This window comes from Ambystoma mexicanum, chromosome 9 (assembly GCF_040938575.1).
Source record: "Ambystoma mexicanum isolate Mex_15411 chromosome 9, UKY_AmexF1_1, whole genome shotgun sequence".
Taxonomy (NCBI): Eukaryota; Metazoa; Chordata; class Amphibia; order Caudata; family Ambystomatidae; genus Ambystoma; species Ambystoma mexicanum.
The window spans coordinates 1426499916-1426520939 of NC_090931.1; the positions used below are offsets into that span (position 1 = coordinate 1426499916).

Below are 21024 nucleotides of genomic sequence, written 5' to 3' on the forward strand. Positions count from 1 at the left end.
CGTTGCGCGAAATGTCCCACGGTCTGCAGAGGCATGGCAGCTCCCCACTGAAAAATGTGCGAATGTGATGGGTCGAGCGGCGCTGGTGGGCTCGGTATCCTGGCATAGTCCTGCTCACCCATGATATTTACGGTTGCACCAGAGTCTACCATGAATTGGAATTGGCAGTTTCCCATCTTGATTGGGATTTTGGGGGTTTCTCTGGCCTCTTCGTTGTCGAGTATGAGGTTGAAGAACTCATCCTGATTGTATGGATCATAGGGTGTATTGTAGGTGGTCGCTGGATCGTCGTGATAGAATTCATCAGTCCTGTATTCTGCCGGCGGGTTGTCATATTCATCCGTGAAGTGTCGAGCCTGATCCGCTAGGTCGGGTATTGGCGGGTATCCTGGTTCTTGGTATTCGTCGATCGCTCCGACGTATCGCTGTTGTCCTTGTTGATAGTATCTTGGTTGTCTGTATTGTGGGGATGATGGCCGGAAGGATGTCCTGGTGGGCGCTTGCGGGCACGTCAGTGGAAATGGTATCCCTTCTCTGCACACTGAATGAAAGTGCCCTTCTCTCCCGCAGTTGGTGCAGCGCTGTGATAGGGCTGGGCATGACCCTGAGTGCAGAAAAGTCATTCCACATCGATAGCATTGTCTCTGTTGACGCGGGACTTGTGTGCCTTGTGGTCTGTACGGGTGCAAACTTCTGTCACCCTGGCGAGGTGGCTGTATGGCTGCAACGAGTTCATTGGTGTCCTGTTTGGGGTTTCCGGTGCCGCCCATGGACGCGGCTTGGGCATCGACCCTCTCATAGATGCGAGCGAGCTCGCTGACCTCAGGGATGGTGAGAGGCTTTTTTAATAGTTGCTTTTTGAGTGCGGGGGAGAGACAGCCTTCTATGACCCTCAGCCTTATTGCCTCCTCGAGGGAAAATGCGTCGAACTGGCAATGTGCCCCTTTTACTCTTAGGCGGGTTATGAACTCATCCACTGTCTCCTGTGGCAATTGCGTGCATTGGTTGAATAGGTATCTTTCGTAGTCACGGTTCACTTCGATGATGAGTTTATCTAGTGCCTTGATCAGTTCTGCGAAATTGTTCTGTTCAGCTGAGGGGATTGTCTTCACAATGGTCTTTATTTCACCACCTACTAAGTTAAGAAACATTTCTCTGATGTTGGGGGAGTCACCATCCCCTTACCCCCTCACTAAGTGCTGAAAGTCTTCCATCCATTCAGTCCATCTGGGCCCTTTCGTGGCCTGGGGCGTCATGGTGAATGGCGGAGCCATCCTCAGCTGTATGGATTTCGCTGCGCGGTGCAGGCTGGTGGGACGCAGGATTGCTCATGATTTGAATTTAGTAGAGCACCTTCACGTTGCACCAGTAGGTGGATGTCGAGATGTCCTGCTTGTGTGCGCTTGGCTCTGAGTGTACCGCTGTTGGTTAGTCAGGCGTAGGTGTTTTTTTATTGCCTGGCTGTGCCATGGAGGGCCTGTATGGTCCGGGCCTCCAGGAATTGAGAGGATACTCCACTCACCGGTGCGTGTGTGAGCTGTAGCAGGGAAGCTCCATATGTCACGTGCTGCTCATTGAGGCGTATGTATTGCATCAGACTGATTGTCTCTGCCGGTCGTGTGAGGAGAAAGAGAAAATGGCTTGCGCGTATGGAGCGCGTGTACTTGGAGGGCCTGGCGGGCTGCCAGGGCTTGGCGCGCTCTGCGAGCGCTCACGACTTCACAAATGCGTAGGAGGAGTAGGAGGCCATGCGGGCTGCCGTGGATGGGCGTCGCGGCTGCTTGTGCAACGAAGGAGGAGGGGACTTGGCAGCTCGCCCCAGTCAGCGCACCCGCGCTGGTAGTCGAAGGAGGAGGAGGCTCAGCGGGCAGTCCGAACGCCTGAGCTGTGCAGTGACCGGTAGAAGGAGGACTCATGGTGTGCGGGAAAACAACCTCGTCATCAGTGTTGTCTCGAACGGGCAAAGGAGGACGCACACACACAGAGAGGTTTATAAACGCATCTTTATTCTGCGTGTACAACCGTTAACTGGCGCTTTGCGCGCCTTACCCATAACTCCCCATTCCCCAACAACAAACGTCACTGGCTCCGTCTTGCCAACGACGGGGCCAGCCTTATCCCTGGAGTGGCCGGTAACAGACACCTACTTTGCCTGCCCCAAGGAACGATCTGCTCGGCTGCGTCACAGTACCAAAATATTTCTATTAAACGTGCGCTCTTAAGATTGTGGTGGTGTTGCAGGTAATCTGCAGCATCTGCGCCTCTGTTATCTCCCAGAAGGGTTTGCATCTTCATTCCAGCTTCAACTCTGCGCAGCTGCTGGTCTGCAGTGTTTCCAAGTTGTAATATATAAGGAAATGTACGCTATGAATTATATGAATGACGCATGTCCTTAGAAAAACCACCATCGTGTACTTAGGGCCATTCAGGCGACTGCCCGCTCTCTCCCTCACACGGACACCAGGGGTCTCCTTCCACCGTACAATACTACCCACGACGAAACTCCGCCCCCAAGCCGGCTCGCGTCCAGTGAGTGGTCAGCCTCGGCGTTCTCGTCGGCCAATAGGGAGAGAGCAGGCGGGGCACCATTTCACCTTTGTTCCCGCTCGTAGAGCCGTGGGTCGCTGTCCTCGGTACGAATGGGGCGTGTCCTACGAGTAGACCACGCCCCAGCTCCATTGCGCCCTTACATTCTTCTTACAGATTGTGCAGGCGAGACTCCCCTTGCGCTCGGCCCCGCCCACTCCTCAGATTTCAATAGGAGAGTGAGTTCTGGAGCTCCGCCCCTATTTCACGCCTAATGCTGCATGTTTGATAAAGTGGGCGGTGTGTACTGATCTGGCCACCCGCCCCTTAATCCGTTATGCTGTAGGGGGCGTGTCGCCCTAGCACTCGCGCCCCGCCCACTGCTCTCAGAAATGCCGCTGCTGGTCGCTGCCACCGCCGCTGCCTGCTGCTGCTGTGGGCTGCTGCTCTTCTGCCTACGGGGCTCCGGCCGGGGTCGTCGCCCACCACGGGGCTTCATGGCCCCTCCGAAGAGGCTGCTTTTCCGGCTGGCGTGAGTAATGAGGGACAATGTTGGCGGGGGAGGTCGGGAGGGAGGCTCGCGGAGCGCCGAATTGAGGGGGCATCCATGCACTGGGGTGTTATGCCCAAACAGATGGCATGCATAGACAGCGGCTGTGCTGAATAGGAGCATTATTGCAATAGAGTTGCATGAAGTTGGGGGGTTGGAGGTATGTAGCGCATAAGCAGGGGCCGCAAAGAAAAGGGGTTTAGGGCCCTGGGTAGGGCTTACGGCTACTAGGCACACTATAGGTGTTCCTGCAAAAGGAGGGACGCGAGCACAAGTTGCGTGGCAGAAAAAAAGCGAAGGCACAAATAAACATTGTGTGCGCAAAGAAAGAATGGTAGATAGACTAAAGGCGGAGGGGGTGTGTGTGCACAAGAAAGGGGAACTTCCAAGCAACTGTAGGGCCATGCATGTAGGGCTCCTGAAAGGCATGCACAAGAATGAATCCATGCATGCAGGTGGGGGAGGGGTCAGGAGTGTGGCGTGATTAAGGCGAGGCACCTGCTCAGTGGAGCATGCATGCCTGCCTGCAGTGCGTTGTGGTAATGCGTACGAAAGTAAGGCATTCTAATGACTACAAGTCCCATAAGGCATCTACCATTTGAAGGGGTTGTGCTGTTTGGTAGAAGATCTAAATAAATCCTTCCAGGGAGCTTGCCCTCCAGCTGAATGGGTGATGTCGTGATGCAGGCTGTTTGTCTAGGCCCTTTATTGTGGCCGCCTAGTGAGTTGTGCAAAGTCCACCATTTCTCTTATGGGAACGTCACTGAGCTGTAGATTTATTACCCATAGCTGTCGAGGTTTATACCGGTTTTGTTGCCTTGCCAGCCATTGACTCTTTTCCAGTTTACCTGTGCTGCCTCTGTAGGAAGGGTTCTGCGCTGACTACAGGGCTGGCCTTAGGGCAGGGCGGGCCGGTTGGCTGCCCGGGGCACCCTGCCCACCAGGGTGCCATTAGCCCCCCTACTACGCCAGCTCGGGGGAGTCTTTCAAGGGCTCCCCCGAGCTGGCGTAGTGGAAGAAGGCACGGCAGGTGCCCTTTTGTTATTAAATGCGCCCGGCGCATTTTGATAACAATGGGGTGCAGATGCTTTGCATCAGCGCCCTATTCAGATGATTGCCTCCATGCTCCGACGCGGGAGAGAGGTGGTTTCATGCATTAGTGATCAACTCCCTGCCAGGTGCCAGAGCGGGGAGTTAGAAAAAAAATGTGGCTCCTTGCCCCCCACACCTACCCCTGTTGACCAGGGGTGCGCAAGTAGGGGGGTGCCAATTCGCCCAGGGCACTGCTGCCACCAAGGCCGGCTCTGGCTGGCTATTCTGTTGTGGCATGTGTTTATAGTTGTCACTCCCGGACAGTGCGGGTGGAATCAGAATGTAGAATGCAGGGGTTGGGTTGGACGGTTAGGGAGAAGCTGGAGGAGACTGTTGGTGAAGCAGCTTTGCCGGCCCGCTGGCAAATAAAGATAAAAGGAAAGCACCACTCACAACTCTGTGTAGTGTCATTCACATCATCTTGGGGACAAGTGACAGCGGAGCAGTCCCAAGCAGGGGGGCCATCTCAGAAGCTTCGCAGTGCGGCTTGCTTCGTGTAGTTCGCAACCAAATGTCCATCGAGGGGCGGCGCAACTAAACACCACCAGGTATGGCGCGCATGGTTAGCGGAGAGTGGCACAGCGGCATGGGGGCCTGTATTTAAAGATTAATTGAAGAGGACGAGAAGTTTAGGAGAGGCCTGAAGAACGGGAGCGTTGGCATAGCCTTGAGCTCGCTCACTCATGCGTACTAGAGGAAAGGACGTATCTACTTCGATGGATGAGTGGCCATTTTGAGTGAGGGAATTTCATTCAAGGCAAAGTAACGAACCACGATCCTCCTCATCCCAGTAAGAAAAACATATTATTTTGGGTTCCACGACACAAGCTAGTTTACTATGGAATGTTTATAGTGACGTGAAAAAGCATATAGTACTTTCTAAAGAAGAGTGTTTTACAGGTTCTTAAAAGAATAAAAGTGACATTAACAAGGTAAACCATGGCCATGCAAGGCATAATGGTGCACCCCCCAGAAAGGTTTCTCCCTGATGTGGGCCAGCCAGAAAGTCCCTTAGTCGGAATGGAGAGAATATTGGAGCAACTATATCAAAACAGTTGTCCCGGAGTCTCGCTGTGAAAAGAAATTACTTTTACTGGATGCCCTAGGACCAGAAGGGCAATACAAGTATGGAGAGCTTCCAGTACTGACAGAATTGGATGCTGGTGACATGGATGCACATGAATGTGTCATCAGACAACTAGATACTCAGTACACACTAGAAACCAATGTTGCTATTAACAGGTTTAATTTCTACACAAGGGCACAAAAAGTATAGTCAGTGGAAGAGTATGCATCCTCCCTAAAGAAATTGGCACTCACGTGCAAGTTTGGTGCGCGAATCACAACAGAGGAACTAATACGTGACCACATCATAATACACTCTAATACACTTCCCTAACTCCTTCAACCACTCATCCTTGGAAATCGCATCATTTACCGCTGCTACTGCCTCTTCTTCTAGGTCCTCTTCATCTACTACTTTACATAATACTAAGGACTCTGCCATACAAGAGAGGTTATGGATGGTGGTTGATCCATTCCTACAGCAAGAATTGGCGATTGCAAAAAGAATAGAACATACTCAGAGATGCTCAAAAGAAATTAAGAACAATAAGGAGGTGCAACAGTCCGAAAGTGACACGGAAGAAGAATCAAGAGAGCAGATGCATGTAGCAGTGGTCAGAAAAAAGAAGGAAACACACAGTGAGAGAGACGACGAGGCTGGGTCTAAAAATAAGGATCTGGGTGGCAGCGTTCTTGGAGAAAATAGTTTGTCAAGAAGAACGTATACAAGCCAGGAGAGACGAGAGAAAGAGATGCATGTTTCAGGTCCGGAAAAGTAAGACATTATGCTTCGTCCAGAAATTTTCCAGCCATCGACAACATTTGAGTAGCTTGGAAAGGTAGAGGTCACTTTGCTGTAGTAAGCAGGAATAAAAAGAGTGTCGGTTGTCCAGGAAGATTCTGACTCCGAAGAGAGAGTGGTTGCAGTATGCAAATATAACAAGAATGTCGATCAACAAGGAATGAAGTGCCCCAAATGTGAAGTAATTGGTGAAAATTGGTCACTGAAATTGATGGTGGATAGTTGCTCACCATACATCATAATCACAGAGAACAAGTGGCAGGAGTTGGCGTCTAAAGGTTTACGGCATAGGGCCCCATCATGGAATTTTTTGCATGGTCCAAAGTGACTTTGCACTGCCGACACAAACCCTGATTCATGGAACTGTGCAAAGTCAGTGCATAATAATTTTTTGCAGTACAAAATGTCTTTGCACTGACTTGGCACTGCAAAAATACACTATGCACAGTTCCATGAATCAGGGTTTGTGTTGGCAGTGCAAAGTCACTTTGGACTGTGACAAAAATTCCATGAACCGGGCCCTAAATCGGTCAGACATAAGGAGTAAGAGAACATGAGCAGATGGTATTGCAAGTGTTGGCTGAAAAGGATCTCATAGTGGAGAGAAGAAAATGTAAATTCAGAGAGTGCAAATATTATAGCACGTTGGTATGTGATTTTGCAAGTTTCGTTGAACCGATTCAGAAGTTGTTGAAGAAGGACAGTAGTTTTGTGTGGGATGAGAAATGTGTACAGCGTTCAATAGAATAAAAGATAACATTTGTAGTGCTGTAGAGCTAGATGGCTTTGTGGTTGGTAGGGAAACCAAACTCACAGTGGATGCCAGTGGGATAGGACTGGGAGGACAGGTTGTGGAAAAACATGAGAAAGTGATTTGTTATGCTTCAAGAGCTGTTACTGAGATGGAGAGTAGATACTCGGTTATAGAGAGAGAGATTTGTTGGCTTGTATGTGAGGCATACATTATTTTATCAAGTATATCTGGGGAAGCAGATGTACAGTGTGTATGAACCACAACCACTAGGGGGAATTATTGACAGTGAAAGGTTGATCTAAAGCAATCCAGAGATTGGCAAGACTGAGAGTAGGATTACAGGGGTACGATTTTGTGGTGAGGTATGCACCAGGTGTGAGAAATAATGTGGCCGATTTTCTTTCTCGGTTGCCGATTAAAGGCAAAGTAGTAGATGAAGAGGACCTAGAAGAAGAGGTCGTGGAAGCAGTAAACCAAGTGATTTCCAAGGACGAGTAGTTGGGGGAGTTGGGGAGGTGAATTAATTTAGGAATAAAGGGTGGCCAGCTAAAGGTGATCTGGATGAGAAGTTTAAACCATATTGAGTAGTTAGAAAGGAGTTTTATAAGGAATGTGGAGTACTGATAAGAGGTGACAAGTTTGTACCACCAGAGAAGTTGAGGACGGACTTGATGGAGAAGGCCCAGCAAGGTCATCCTGGTTCCACGATTACGAAACACAAGTTGAGGGCAAAGTGTTGGTGGCAAGGAATGGATCTTATGGTAGAGGGATTCATCATAAGAAACTGTTTGCCTTGCCAGAATGTGGATAAGAGCTGCAGGATTCAGAAGGTTGAGTGTAATGTAGTGCCTAAAACTGATTAAGTATGGGAACAGTTGGGGATTGACATTGTAGGACCGTACAATAGATTGGGTAGCGAGAAGAGATTTCTTATAGTGATGGTAGACCACTGTTCCAGATGGGCTGAGGCTAAATGTCTCAGGAGTGTTACCACAGGTGAAGTGATGAAGTTTCTGGTAAATGTTTTTAGAAGAGAGGGTTACCCCAAGAGGACGGTGAGCGACAATGGGGTGCAGTTCAGGAGTGTGGAAATGAAAAGGTATGCGTGCAGAGCTGGGATTGAATGGAGTTTTTCAGCACCTTACCACCTTCAAACAAAGTGGAGAGGTGCAATAGAGTCATGGTAGAGATGGTTGAGCAAGCAGTGAGAAACAATTGGCATGTGAGTTCAGCGATTGAGAAGTTGTGGTTTGTGAGGACATCATTGTGTAAGGATTCAGAGAAGTCTTTGTTTGGGATCATGAGAGGAAGGCAACCTAATACCATGCTTAATCCTGCATGCGTCAACCTGAAATAATGTGTACACAAGGAAGGGGGAGTCAAGGTAATTTGGGCATGATGAGTTTTAACAGAAGTATGTTCAAGCCGAGTGACGGTTGGGATGAAGAAAGGTGCATCTCCCGGCAAAGTGGGGTTCCAAGTTTTCCGATCTAGCAAGGATAAGAGAAGTATTTGGCAAGTCTGTCAGGATTGGGGATGGAACTGTGTGGAATGTGTGCAGGTTAAGGTAGTGGAATGGTGGTAGAGTAGATTTGAATGCTCACAGGGGTATGAAGTTTGATGTGTGGAGGAAAATGAGGAAGAAACAGTGATGGAGGAGAATAACAGTAGTGGAAGTGACGATTGTGAGGTGTAAGTAGGAAACATGGTGATTGGAGTTGGGGATGTTGATGATTCTTGTACAGGTATCAGAATTTGTTGACCACCAATTTGGTCAGAAAACTATGTTATGAAAGGAAATGATGTGTATGCTTGGTAGTGGTGGGCAACCACCGGTCCAGTTTTATATATCTGCTTAGTGCATTGTTTATTCTACTTAGTAACTAATTGTACTACTTCCTGTTATATGCATAGTTTTTTGGGTTTTGTTTATATTTATAGGGAGGGAGATGTGTTGTGGTATGTATTTATAGTTGTCACTCGTGGACAGTACGGGCGGAATTAGGATGTAGGGGTTGGACGGTTAGGGAGCTGGCGGAGACTTGGTGAAGCAGCTTTGCCGGCCCGCTGGCAAATAAAGATAAAAGGAAAGCACCACTCACCGACTGTGTGCTGTCATTAATATCATATTCCTGTTTGGCGGTCAGCCTGTGCTATACTGCCTCGTTAGGTCTTTACCACATGCCGTTGCCTCTTGCCAGATGTTGACCCCACCATCTCAATGGACGCCAAAGAAATGAAAGCGGCAGTGTCACAATAAGGTGCCACATATTGCCATTAATTAATGTTTTTATACTGGCAGTAATCCGTGTGATTTAGTCTTAACTGAAACTAGCAAAAATCTATTGGATGTAAAACAGGCCTTCCGCTTAATGCTCCTTTTGGCTATTTGATTAAGGTCAATCACTCTCAAGTTAGAAGATTTTGCCCCTCAACACCGCCTATAACAGTTACCAACTTTGGTACGGGTAGCGGTGTGTGGGAACATATTACTCATCAAGAGCGCCTAAGCAGGATCTGCCATTTGGAAATAGACAGCCAGAAAACCTATTGACGGGTTGTCATAAGCTGACTTAACTTTATATAAAGGGATATATGAAGATAGATAATATGCAAAGTGATCAAGTGTGGGCCTATATCTGTTCAGAGTAACTTTTAGTTTTAAACTTCAGTATATTTGGCAACTTTTAATCAACACTATTCATGATTCTTAAAAAGTTGTATAAGATTGTATCATGATAATGAATTGGATGTTTATCCTACTACCTTTTTTGTTTTTATGATACGATGTAATTGGTTATTTATTGTCTCGGGAGGATAGCTCAGGGACAATGTGCTTGCCTTGGAAGTAAGACGTCACGGAGCACCACAGGTTCGATCTCCGGGTCCGCGCCTAGAAACCTCTGGGTATTAAGCGCGTTATAAATAACCTATCATATCATATTTATAACGCGCGTAATACTCAGAGGTTTCTAAGCGCGGACCCAGGGATCGAACCTGTGGTGCTCTGCATAGTCTTGCTTCAAAGAAGAGCACGTTCCCCCTGAGCTATCCTCCCAAGACCTGCCTTGATTTGAGTGATTAATATGTGGAAAAGTGCCTTAGTGTTTCAAAGTTATATTAGTACCATAAACACTTCAATTAAAAAACAGTGCGCTACGTCTTCCACTGGAGGGCACGTCATGTCGAAAACAAGAGGGCAAATAGAAATCGATAATCCTGCACAGGAATAAACATGGAGTACACGTGCACCAAAACAAATAGATGCCAGGCTCTTAACGGGAACATTTTGCCGATGTATTTTATAGGCAGCAAAAGAATGCCAGCATTGCCCCTGTGAGAACACAGTGAACTCTTGATGTCTTTTCACCCTGACATGCAAGCATTTGCCTCTGTAAGAAAAGACCTACAATGGCATTGAGCCAAAATTCCATTATTTATTTTCATTTGTATAAAGCGCCACACGCACACGGGCCTCAGAGCACTAATACAAAATAATAAAGCACACAGACGGAAAACAGATAGTTAACAATACAATATGTACACGTGAATTTCAAAGGGTAACTAGAACAATTACAGATAATCCTAAAAACACAAGATGAAAACATATCGAGCCAAAAAGTTAGACCTCATTCAGGTCAAGTACTAGTCTCAGATTCGAAGTGCCCTTTGGGATATATTGGCACATACTTACAAAAAGCGGTACGTTACTGGTCCCACAGCCCACCAGGACAAAGTCCCTGTTTTTCTGGGCACATTATCCATCCAGCTCAAACCTATGTATGATCTTCAGATCAGAAGTTCTAACAACTCCCGGCCCTGTTCGCTGTCAAAGCCATGCCAATACTATATTACGTAGAGCCTCTCTGGATTCTTTCCCTCCTGGCTTCTCTATGTTCGTAATGATAACGTTTCTTCGATCCATGAAGATGTCTCTTATAGTTTTATCCATTAGCATTTGTGTTTTTACAATCCAGGTGGGAGGTAATGTCCTATCGGTTTTTCATTGTCCTCGGCTCTTGCGCCTTGTGTTTTTTTTCCACTCGCAAACTTCGATAGTATGTCGTATCAGTTTTAGCGTTCGCCAATCGGGATGCACGATTTACATACAGCGGTAGATGGTATAGGGGTAGGATTCTTTAGTAGCTCTCTAGTTGCCAATGATGAGGGGAATGTCACTGCATGTTGGCTTGACATAACTTCAGATCCCAAGCAGCAAATTACTTTCTGCATGGTTTGCGAGGACTGGTCCACTCTCAGTATGGCCCTGTAAGAGTATACCGGGGGGAGGGGGTTGAATTTGCCTTTATAAGGGCCCAACACTGATGCTTTGCTCCAACATGCCAGTGTTTACCCCTGTAAGAAACCACGTGTGATGGCTTTTCCCACAATTGTCAGTATTTGCCCCTGTAAGAACACGCATGATGGCTCTGCCCAGAAATGACAGTATTTGCCCTGCAAGACAACACCCAGGAGAACCCATGTAAGCACTTTGCCCGATACTGCAGTTTGTACACTATGCAAGATTACACTCAGCTCCCACTACACACACACTAACACCGGACACTTCAGCCCACCTCCCACTGCCCCCCCCCCCCCCCCCCCCCCGCCCATATGCCATGAAAATACACACACATACGCTGGACTCTTGACTCCACCTCTACCCTCTTCAGTGCACTGATTGTTTGGTCTCCTACCATGTCCCATCAACTCCGAATCTGCTCTTCTCGGCCCAAGTAGCAGCAGGAATCTGCGAGATGATAGGGGAGAGTCGGAGCGCCTTGGAATGCCTCCGCCCATAGGATTCAATGGTAGGTGTGGTTTTGCCATTGAAGACTATGGAGATGAGGCTACTGACACTCGCAGGATAGAAAGAGTGCATGTAAGAAGATTGGGCACAGTAGCTTTGCTGTTGGCACCTAAAACAGGTGACTGTCATGTTGCAGTAATCAAAAAAACAGATAAGGACGGCTCCCTGAAGGCGATACTTCCAATAGTGACCCCTTCCAGGTGCATTTGTTACCTCACCTGTGCTACAAAGCCACACTGTGGGCCTCATTATGACCCTGGCGGAATGGGTTTAACGGCACCGGTAATAGTGCCAGTGCCGTTAAACCCATTCCGCCCTATTACGAGGTTCCCTCGCGGGACGCGCTCTGGACGTCTGGTCAGACCAGACATCCTTTGCGGGTCCCGCGAGGGGACCAGGGAGCTAACAACAGGCCCATTATTAACTGTCTGTCCCCAGTTGTCTTTATTTTCAATTGGCACTCTTGGGAGTGGCACTGGCCAATTGGGTAGCCAGGAAAGCAGGCTTTACCATATGGCAGAGGCTGCTTTCCTTGCAGGCCACCAGCCCCTGACTTCTTTTGTTTCCAAGTTCAGTACCTCCATTGCCCTCAAAGACCCGCTCCTACTCCTTCCTCGCGCCCACATCCATCAGCTCCCGTTTACCTTGTGTCCCGCGCACTGCTGGTGTGCCATTGTCATGTTGCATGGTGGCTACCATCAGTTGCATTTTTTTTAATGTTCTGCTTGTGACTCCTGCAAAGCCGAATTCCCTTTTTCTGAAAAGCCATTCGAACCATGGCTTTCACGTCCGGGTTGCTAATAGCTGTGCAGCTCATACCTGCCTACATTTGAAAATCAAAAACCCTGAGCTGTATGCCCCGCCCACAGCCACACAAGACTCGGCCCCTTTGGACACGGCTCCGCCCACACGCCCTGCCCTGCCCCCATGTCAAAAAGGTAAACTTGGCTGTTGTAGCTGTCATTAGAAACACTTTTGCAATGGAATGCAGTCTATTTCATTAAATTGGCTATTCATAACCACCCATATTGCATAGGGCAAATGGCATACACCTTCCATAAAATCAATACACACACAAAACATAGAGAGGATATTTTCTTCAAATAGTGTTTTTGAAAACGTTAAAATGTGTGCATGTTTTAAACTCCAAGAACCAATACAAAGATTTTTCCTGGAACTTGCAGTACCGAAATTGGACATTTCACCTTTAGTTATTTGTTCTTTTTCATCAGGTTATATAGTGCAGTGGTGAAGTGTCCAGCCTGCACACCTGATGGCTGTGGTTCAATCCCTGAGGTCGGCTTTAATTCATGAATTCAAAGAGGACCTTCAATGTTTCTCCCTGTAGCTGGGAGGCACGGAGTCCGCCCTCTGAAAAAGGGCATGTACCCTCGACTTGAGCCCTGGCAAACTGGCCAAAAAGAATGAAAGCTGGAAAAAATAAAAACGCGGAATACTGCTGTTATGTTCCGCCCTGCGTCCCGCTACGCGGTGACGCAGGGCGTCCTTAATAAAAGCCCCGCCCCCGCGTTCGGGAGGCAGTTCCGGGGCAGACCTTTATCCAGCGTGGGTGTGAGTTCTTTTCAGCTCCCGCTGGAGCTGCGTCACAGGCCGCGTGGCCTACTCGCGTAACGCCAGCCCCCGCGCGCAGGCCGCGAGTCAGCAACTTAACAATGGCGACGAGGAGAGATGAACTCCACGACAGGCTCGGTGCTCTGAAGGCACCATAACGACACACAGCCATCGCGGCTAAATTTTTGGACACCCGGTGGGGGTGCCATCACACACGTGACCCCCCACCCCAAAAAAAAAAAAATGTTTCTCTCTCTCATCCATTCATGCTCTCTGCCACCAAGACCATAGCTCTTCCCTCCGAAAACTGGAGAACCAGGTGGCATCGGACATCCAACACAGGAGAGCAGCGTCACAGAGTGTGGGGAGTGCCAGGCCCGGAGTTGCAACACAGCGCCTGGGTACGGCGGCACCTTCAAGGTAGACCGACGTCGCAGCACAGCATTGGTGGCCGTCGGAGGCACCTACGACAACACGGATCAGGTCCACGCCAGCATGGCGGCCGGCACATCCACGCCTGGGCCCTCCACGCCGTCCAGAATTGCGGCAAACCTGTCCATGACGCCACCTCCACCTCGAACTCAAGGCACTTCGTCGACACTGGTCCAGCCGTTTGACCCATTCACGGATCCGTCGTCATGCGGACCCAGATGGCAGCTGTGGATCCAGAAGTTCGAGATGGCGATGGAGTGCAAAGAGATCACAGCGCCCAGGAAACTGAAGGCACACCTGCTACTCAGCGTGGGTGACGAGGTACTGCGCATTTTCAATTCGCTGAACGTTGATGATGGCCAGGATGGGTACCGAAGCGCGAAAGATGCCCTCACCGATCACTTCCTCCCTCAATTAAACCCAGACTATGAGACGTTTCTTTTCTGCACCACCTTACAGGCAGCGGAGGAAACCCTTGATGCGTACCACACCCGCCTGAGAAAGTTAGCCCTGTCCTGTGAATTCACAAACGTGGAGAGGGAAATCAGGAGGCAGATCATCAACGGGATTCATTCGGAAAAACTGAGGCGCCTGATACTTAGTGAGAGGGGTATCCCCCTACAGCGTATCCTTGAACTAGGACGTCAGAGGGAACTGGCACACACCAGAGCGGCCAACATGGAGGCCACGCTACACAGGCTGCAACCTGCTCTCAACACGGCTATGGTGGCCCGCATCACCAACAAACAATCCTCGAGAGACGACAACAGTGGCGGATACGGACAAAACAGGTGGCAACCACGCATTCCGGGACCCACTGAGTGTGGCTGGTGCGGTGGCCCACGACATGGCCGTCGCAACTGTCCTGCTCAAGGCACCACGTGTGGGGCATGTGGCCGGAAGGACCATTACGCGAAGGTATGCCGATCAACGGACACCCCCATACAGCCCCTGCAGAACCAGCCGGAGAAGATAGCGACCAAGAAAAAGAAGCAAGCCAGTGCCAGAAGGGTCGCAGTGGCCAGCTCTTCCACGGAGGATGAAGGGGACGATGTCTCGGCAATGCTGCAGGCCCCCTCCAAGGACACAGACAGGAAAGGAAGGAAGGTATACCTGGTGTCTGCACTATGCCAGGACCAAGGACCTCGAAGAAAAGCCACCCGAAGGCGCAAATGCATGGTCACCATCCAAAACCAGTGCATTCAGATGACCATCGACACAGGCGCTTCGGTGAACGTAATGCCTGAGAGCATCTTCCTGACTCTAAGTCCTCCACCAGAGCTGAAAAGCACCGACACTCTGCTGTATGCATACGGCTGTCGAAAGCCCCTGCCGGTAATTGGCAGGTTCCGCACCACGCTGGAACACGGGAAAAACAGACTATGGTCCAAAGTCTATGTTGTGAAGGCAGGTGTTGAGAGCCTCCTGAGTGGGGACGCAGCGGAGGACTTGGGAGTGATCCAATTCATCTGCCATGTCAACGAAGAAAAGGAAGTGGAGCAGATGCTGAACCAATACCCTGACTTGCAAGAAGGCATAGGCTGTCTAAGAGGCAAAACCATCAAACTTCACATTGATGAGACTGTGCAGCCGAAAGCCGTCCGGCACCGGAGAACGCTTTTCCACATGAGAGAACAAGTGGAGCAGGAACTCAAGGCACTGGAAGAAGCGGGTATCATTGAGGAGGTCACAGGGCCCACACCGTGGGTCTCTCCAATGGTAGTCACACGGAAGCCCAAGCATCCTGGAAAGGTGCGGATCTGCATAGACATGCGCCTCCCCAACACTGCCATTAAAAGGGAACGCCACATAACCCCAACAATCGACGAGATTGTGGCTGACCTCACAGGGTCGAGGATATTTTCAAAGATTGACCTAAAGGCGGGGTATCATCAACTCAAACTCCACAGAGACTCTCGATACATAACAACATTCTCTACGCATTTGGGGCTGCGGAGATACAAACGCCTAAGTTTCGGAATATCATCGGCTGCGGAGGTGTTCCAGCAGACCATCCAGGAGGTCATCCGGGGCATCCCTGGTGTCCTCAACGTGAGCGATGATATTCTGATTCACGCCCCCGACAAAGAGACACACATCAAGAGGCTTCACGCCCTACTGGGCCGACTACAAGACGTTGGGCTCACAATACACCGGGAAAAGTGTGAGTTCCTCAAAGCGGAGATCACTTTTTTCGGATACAAGTTTGGCAGCACAGGCATCTCCCCTGACCCGCAGAAGGTCGCAGACATCCAGGCGGCTAGCCCACCGATGACCCCCACAGAAGTGCGCAGTTTTCTAGGCATGGGCACCTACTGCGGGAGGTTCATCCGAAACCTGGCCACACTATCTGAACCGCTGCGGGAACTCACGAAAGCCAACGTCAAGTGGGAATGGGGGCCAACATGCCAGGACTCGTTCGAAAGCATCAAGGACTCCCTCTCAGCTGACACCAAGATGGCCTACTACAATACTGAACTGCCCACAGAACTATTCGTAGATGCCAGCCCCGTGGGGCTCGGAGCCATCCTAATGCAAGTCACGAGGGAAGGGGAGAAAAGACCGATCGCGTATGCATCGAGAGCCCTCACAGAGACCGAACAAAGGTACTCACACATCGAAAAGGAGGCCATCGCCGTGCTGTGGGGGTGCCGGCATTTTCACCTCTACCTATATGGACGTCACTTCACGACGATCACGGACCACAAGCCCCTACTACCAATTTTCATGGGAACATCAGCACACCCTCCGGCACGAATAACCAAGTGGTTACTGCACCTCCAGCAATATGACTTCAACCTCGTCTACCAACCAGGCAGCGGGAACCCGGCGGATTTTCTCTCCAGGCATCCGCGAGAGGCCACTCAACAAGAGATCCAAGTAGCGGCAGAGACAGAGGAACACATATGCCAAGTGGTGCGCGCAATGAGGCCCAGGGCGGTGAGCATCGAGGAAATCGAGGCGGAAACGCACCAGGACCCGTGTTGCGACTTGGTGAAAGATGCCATCCTTTCCGGTGACTGGAAGACTTTCATGAGACACACACACAACAGAACAGCGGAAGCAAAAGGGTTTTTGTCCGGCATATTCACAGTGCGGCAAGACTTGTCAGTCACAGAAGGTGGACTGTTACTACGAGGAAACCGCATCGTGATCCCTCTCAAACTACAGGACAGGATAGTGGCCCTAGCACATGAGGGACACCAAGGACTGGTAAGGACGAAAGCCCGCATTCGGCACCGAGTATGGTTTCCCCAGATCAAGGAGCGGGTCGAGACACTCATTACCACGTGCCTAGCCTGTCAGATAACAGGGGCCCCGCCAGACCCGGAACCCATCATATCGGCAGAACGGGGCCGCTCTCGCTGGGAGGCCATCAGCATTGACTTTTGCAAGCTCCGGGAGGGCCTCCACTTGCTGGTGGCCGTCGATGACCACTCCCGCTACCCGGAAGTTGAGGTAGTTGAGTCCACAGCAGCTGAAGTGGTCATTCCGGCCCTAGAGAAAATGTTCGCAACCCATGGGCTACCCATCTCAATCAAAAGCGACAATGGGCCGCCGTTTACGGGAGAGGATTTCAAAAAGTACCTACAGGATCTCAATGTGAAATATCATCACATCACTCCAAGACACCCCCAGGCAAATGGGGACGTAGAACGATTTATGCGGACTATCAAGAAGGTACTCAGAGTATCTAAGGCTAACGCCAGCCCCTGGAAGGTTGACCTCTTCCGATTCCTCCGAAATTACCGGGTCACGCCTCACAGTACAACCGGCATACCGCCAGCGGACCTCATGTTCGGCACCGTCATCAGATCCTCGATCCCGCATCACCCAAGCAGAACCCCGGACACGGTGAACGAGGAACGCACAGAGAGAAGGAGGAGGGATGCCAACGAACACATGAGTGGCAAGCGGAGAGCGAGGCCGTCCCATCATCAAGTGGGTGACCAGGTCATCATGCTACGAAACCCTTCCAAGTCAAAACTTGACACCAGGTACGAGGAACTTCCATGGACCGTCAGCAACCGGCATGGAACCATGGTCACTGTGACACGAGGAAACCGCCAAGTGACGAGGAATGCGTCATGGTTCAAAGCCATACCCCGTACACTGTGGACAGATAAGGAAGGCCATCGGGAAGGCGTGGACACTCCACCCAGTGAAGAAGAGCCGGAGGCCATCCCTGAGGAGAATGGAGCGCGGGATGGAAACTGGGAACCGGTGGATGAACCTGGCCTCGAGGACCCGAACAGCGACGATGGAACAGAGCCTGAAGCAAGGGGGAATGACCCCCGCGATACAGACTGAGAACAACGACGAGACCGCCAGCCAAGCTAAGTGACTATGTGTGGTAACTGGTGCAGTGGTGCCATGAACCCCAATGGCAGGGTGGCTGAGTGTTGAAGACTGAGCGCCTATGTTGGACTTCACCGTTGTTTGGCAGTTAGAGTTATGTGTTTTGTTTTGTTTTATAATAAAGGAGGAATGTTATGTTCCGCCCTGCGTCCCGCTACGCGGTGACGCAGGGCGTCCTTAATAAAAGCCCCGCCCCCGCGTTCGGGAGGCAGTTCCTGGGCAGACCTTTATCCAGTGTGGGTGTGAGTTCTTTTCAGCTCCCGCTGGAGCTGCGCCACAGGCCGCGCGGCCTACTCGCGTAACGCCAGCCCCCGCGCGCAGGCCGCGAGTCAGCAACTTAACAACTGCTATCAATCCCGTGTCACCAATGACACCGGATTGAAGGCAGTATTCCGCGTTTTTTTGTTGGTTCAGCTTTAATTCTTTTTGGCCAGTTTGCCTTATGTTTTAGTCGCCCTAAATTGAAGGAGACTAAAACATAAGGCAAACTGGCCAAAAAGAATGAAAGCTGAAGCAAAATAAATGCAGTAATACTGCTTTCAATCCGGTATCATTATTGACACCGGATTAAAAGCAGTAGTCTACTTTTATTTTGCTCCAGTCTGCATTCTTTTTGGTCCCGTCCGGTTCAGCCCACACCTCGACCCGATTGGCTACCAGCAGCAGTCTTTTGCAGCCAATCGGATGGAGGATTGGACGGGACCCGGAACCTGCAGCGAAATCCCGGAGACTCCAGGGTCTTCCCCGGAGAAGAGGCTACAAACCTGGAGTCTCCAGGGAAAGCCCAGAGATAGGCAGATATGGTGCAGATGCAGCGGGTGGAGGGGTGTTTACTGGCTGTTCATGGCCCACGCTAGTTTCACGCGCCTCTAACTTTGGCCCACGGGACGTTACCGGCCACTAGAGCCCCCACCTCTCACCGTATGGCTTAAGCAATGCAGATGGAGTCGGATCATCATTTACTGTACTTGTTTATCAGTTCTTAGCCTATGGTCATGTTCCAAGGCTGGGATCTGCAACTTGTGATTCTCTGCGTTTTGGACGACAACTCCCATCAGCCCTAGCCAGCGTAGTGAATGGCGAGGGTTCATGGAAATTGTAGTCCAATATATCTGGATAATCACAGGTTGCAGACCCCTTTTTTCTAATGCAAGTGTTCCATGCTAGCAGCTGGTGCGCCTCGCCTGCGGCAAGGCGGCACTTTGCACGTTCGAATCTAGCCTAGCGGGAGAATCAGCCCATCTGAGTTTGATACATTAGGTATCATTACATTGATGCGCTAGAGTATAAAAGACTGATTTAATTCCTTTTTTTTAATGTTTTTTTTTTTAAAGTGTATTGTCTCTTCCAGTGATGCCCATACATGTCCCTGCTCATCTTTTGCCAGGCAGGGCGTCTCAAATCCTAAAACCGGTACGGACTTGGTTTGCTGATCTTTGTTCGCCACCCTGTGAGCGTGGACACCTTCCTGTCACTGTTTGGCTTCCAAAGATTATGGGAGTGCTTGCGAGCAGCAGGGGGGTTCTCGCTAAGGAGGGTTCTGTCTTTTTTGCACTCACGGTTTTCAGGCCCAGCATTATGGAAATTGGGGTAATTTTCCTTCCATGTAGCAACCCCTAAACTTTTTGCTGTTGTTTTCACCAGGATCTAGACTTTGCCAGAGAAGTGCAGCCTTCTGCCGCACTCCTCTGGGCTTTCGCTCCATTCTTACGGGGGAAACTGGCATGCCCTTAAGACAGTCAGTACCGGGAAACGTTGTTTTCCGTAGTTTCTTTATCATGTTGCAGCTTTCGCGCAACATGGCACAAGAGGGCACTGTAAGCTAAGTTACTGCTCTCTTGTGTCTCTAGTCTTCTACAGGCTCTAGATACTCTCTTTGGATTGTAAACGAACGGTGCAAGTGAATCACGGACGGGACTGGTGGCAGCAATCGTTTCTTTGTGTTTTTGAGCTCCTTTTGGCATTTAAGCGAGTTTCTCGCGCTTAGCCCAAAATGGTGGCCTGGCTCCCAAAATGGCCAGACCACGAGGCCCGTTGTCCTGTCCGCTGACCGTCTTGCCCCCCCTCACCTTCCCCCAGGTCGAGCCGACTCGGGGCCTTCCTTATTTGGGCATGTACTTTCCCGCGAAACACAGATGCTTTCGCGGGCTTCTACAGGCCTTGTGTGTGCCTCCAGGATGTGGGCTGGGATGTCTGGTCCCAATACACATCCTGGGTGCCAGAGAGTCTAGGGTGGTGTGAATGCCTGGGACCTCCGTGGTCCGTGATAGGTCCACGTATGGTGTGAGTGTTTTGTGAGCAGATCTCCCATTGGGTCAACTCTGTTTTGGCGCAAAGGGAACCGTGGATAAGAGGGGGCTGGAAACACCACTACCATGTCGATCTACTGAGTTCTCACGAACAAAGGAATACAGGAGCCAAGTATCCTGCAACCACGAGGCTGAACCGAGGAATCGCTGGTGAGCCGCTGAAGGACTGGTCCTCTGCACTGCTGTCGCTTTGTGAAACCCTTTCTACCTCGGATCGAACGAGAAGGCCTGTACTGGTACTTCGACCCTTGGAATAGTGGGAACAACTATTCTCAGCATCTTCACCATCTCCTGCACGTAAGCCTTCGGAAGTGTCTCTGGGCCATCCAGCAGACTGACCAGCCTACCCAGGAGTCTTGCTCTGTAACTGCCGTCAGGTTGTGTTGTATTACGAGTCCTTGTCACTCTCACACTATTCGTACACTTGGCATTCCCAGGTCTGAAGGGAGCAGTGTACATTTGGCTGAAATACACACGGCCGCTCCGTTGCCCTGCTGTGGTAACAAACTGTGCGGGTTCACTGCGTTTGGGACATCCTCAACTCAACTTTGCTGCAGAATCTACACGACGCCGAGACGTCCCCTGCTCGTATCTGAACCTGCCAGCACCGAAACTGGCGTGGAGAAGCCTGGGTCTGCCTGCATCGGGGACCGGTGAGTAGCATCGCTAGGAACTGGTCGCCCTCCTGCAGGAGCCCATAGCTTTTCCCCGCTGTGTCTAACAGCACGCCTTTCCGTACTCGCGCTCTGCTTC

The 21024-nt window shown here is 50.4% G+C and overlaps 1 protein-coding gene across 1 annotated transcript in view; it reads left to right on the forward strand.

Moving 5' to 3' along the window:
- Positions 1 to 2846: 2846 nt before the first annotated feature.
- The window catches only part of LOC138489172 (probable hydrolase PNKD), a 371993-nt gene continuing 353815 nt past the window's right edge, over positions 2847 to 21024 (forward strand). The window contains exon 1 of the mRNA XM_069616830.1: positions 2847 to 3058. Coding sequence (XP_069472931.1) covers positions 2919 to 3058 — 140 coding nt within the window. The 5' untranslated portion in view covers positions 2847 to 2918. The remainder of the gene's footprint in view (positions 3059 to 21024) is intronic.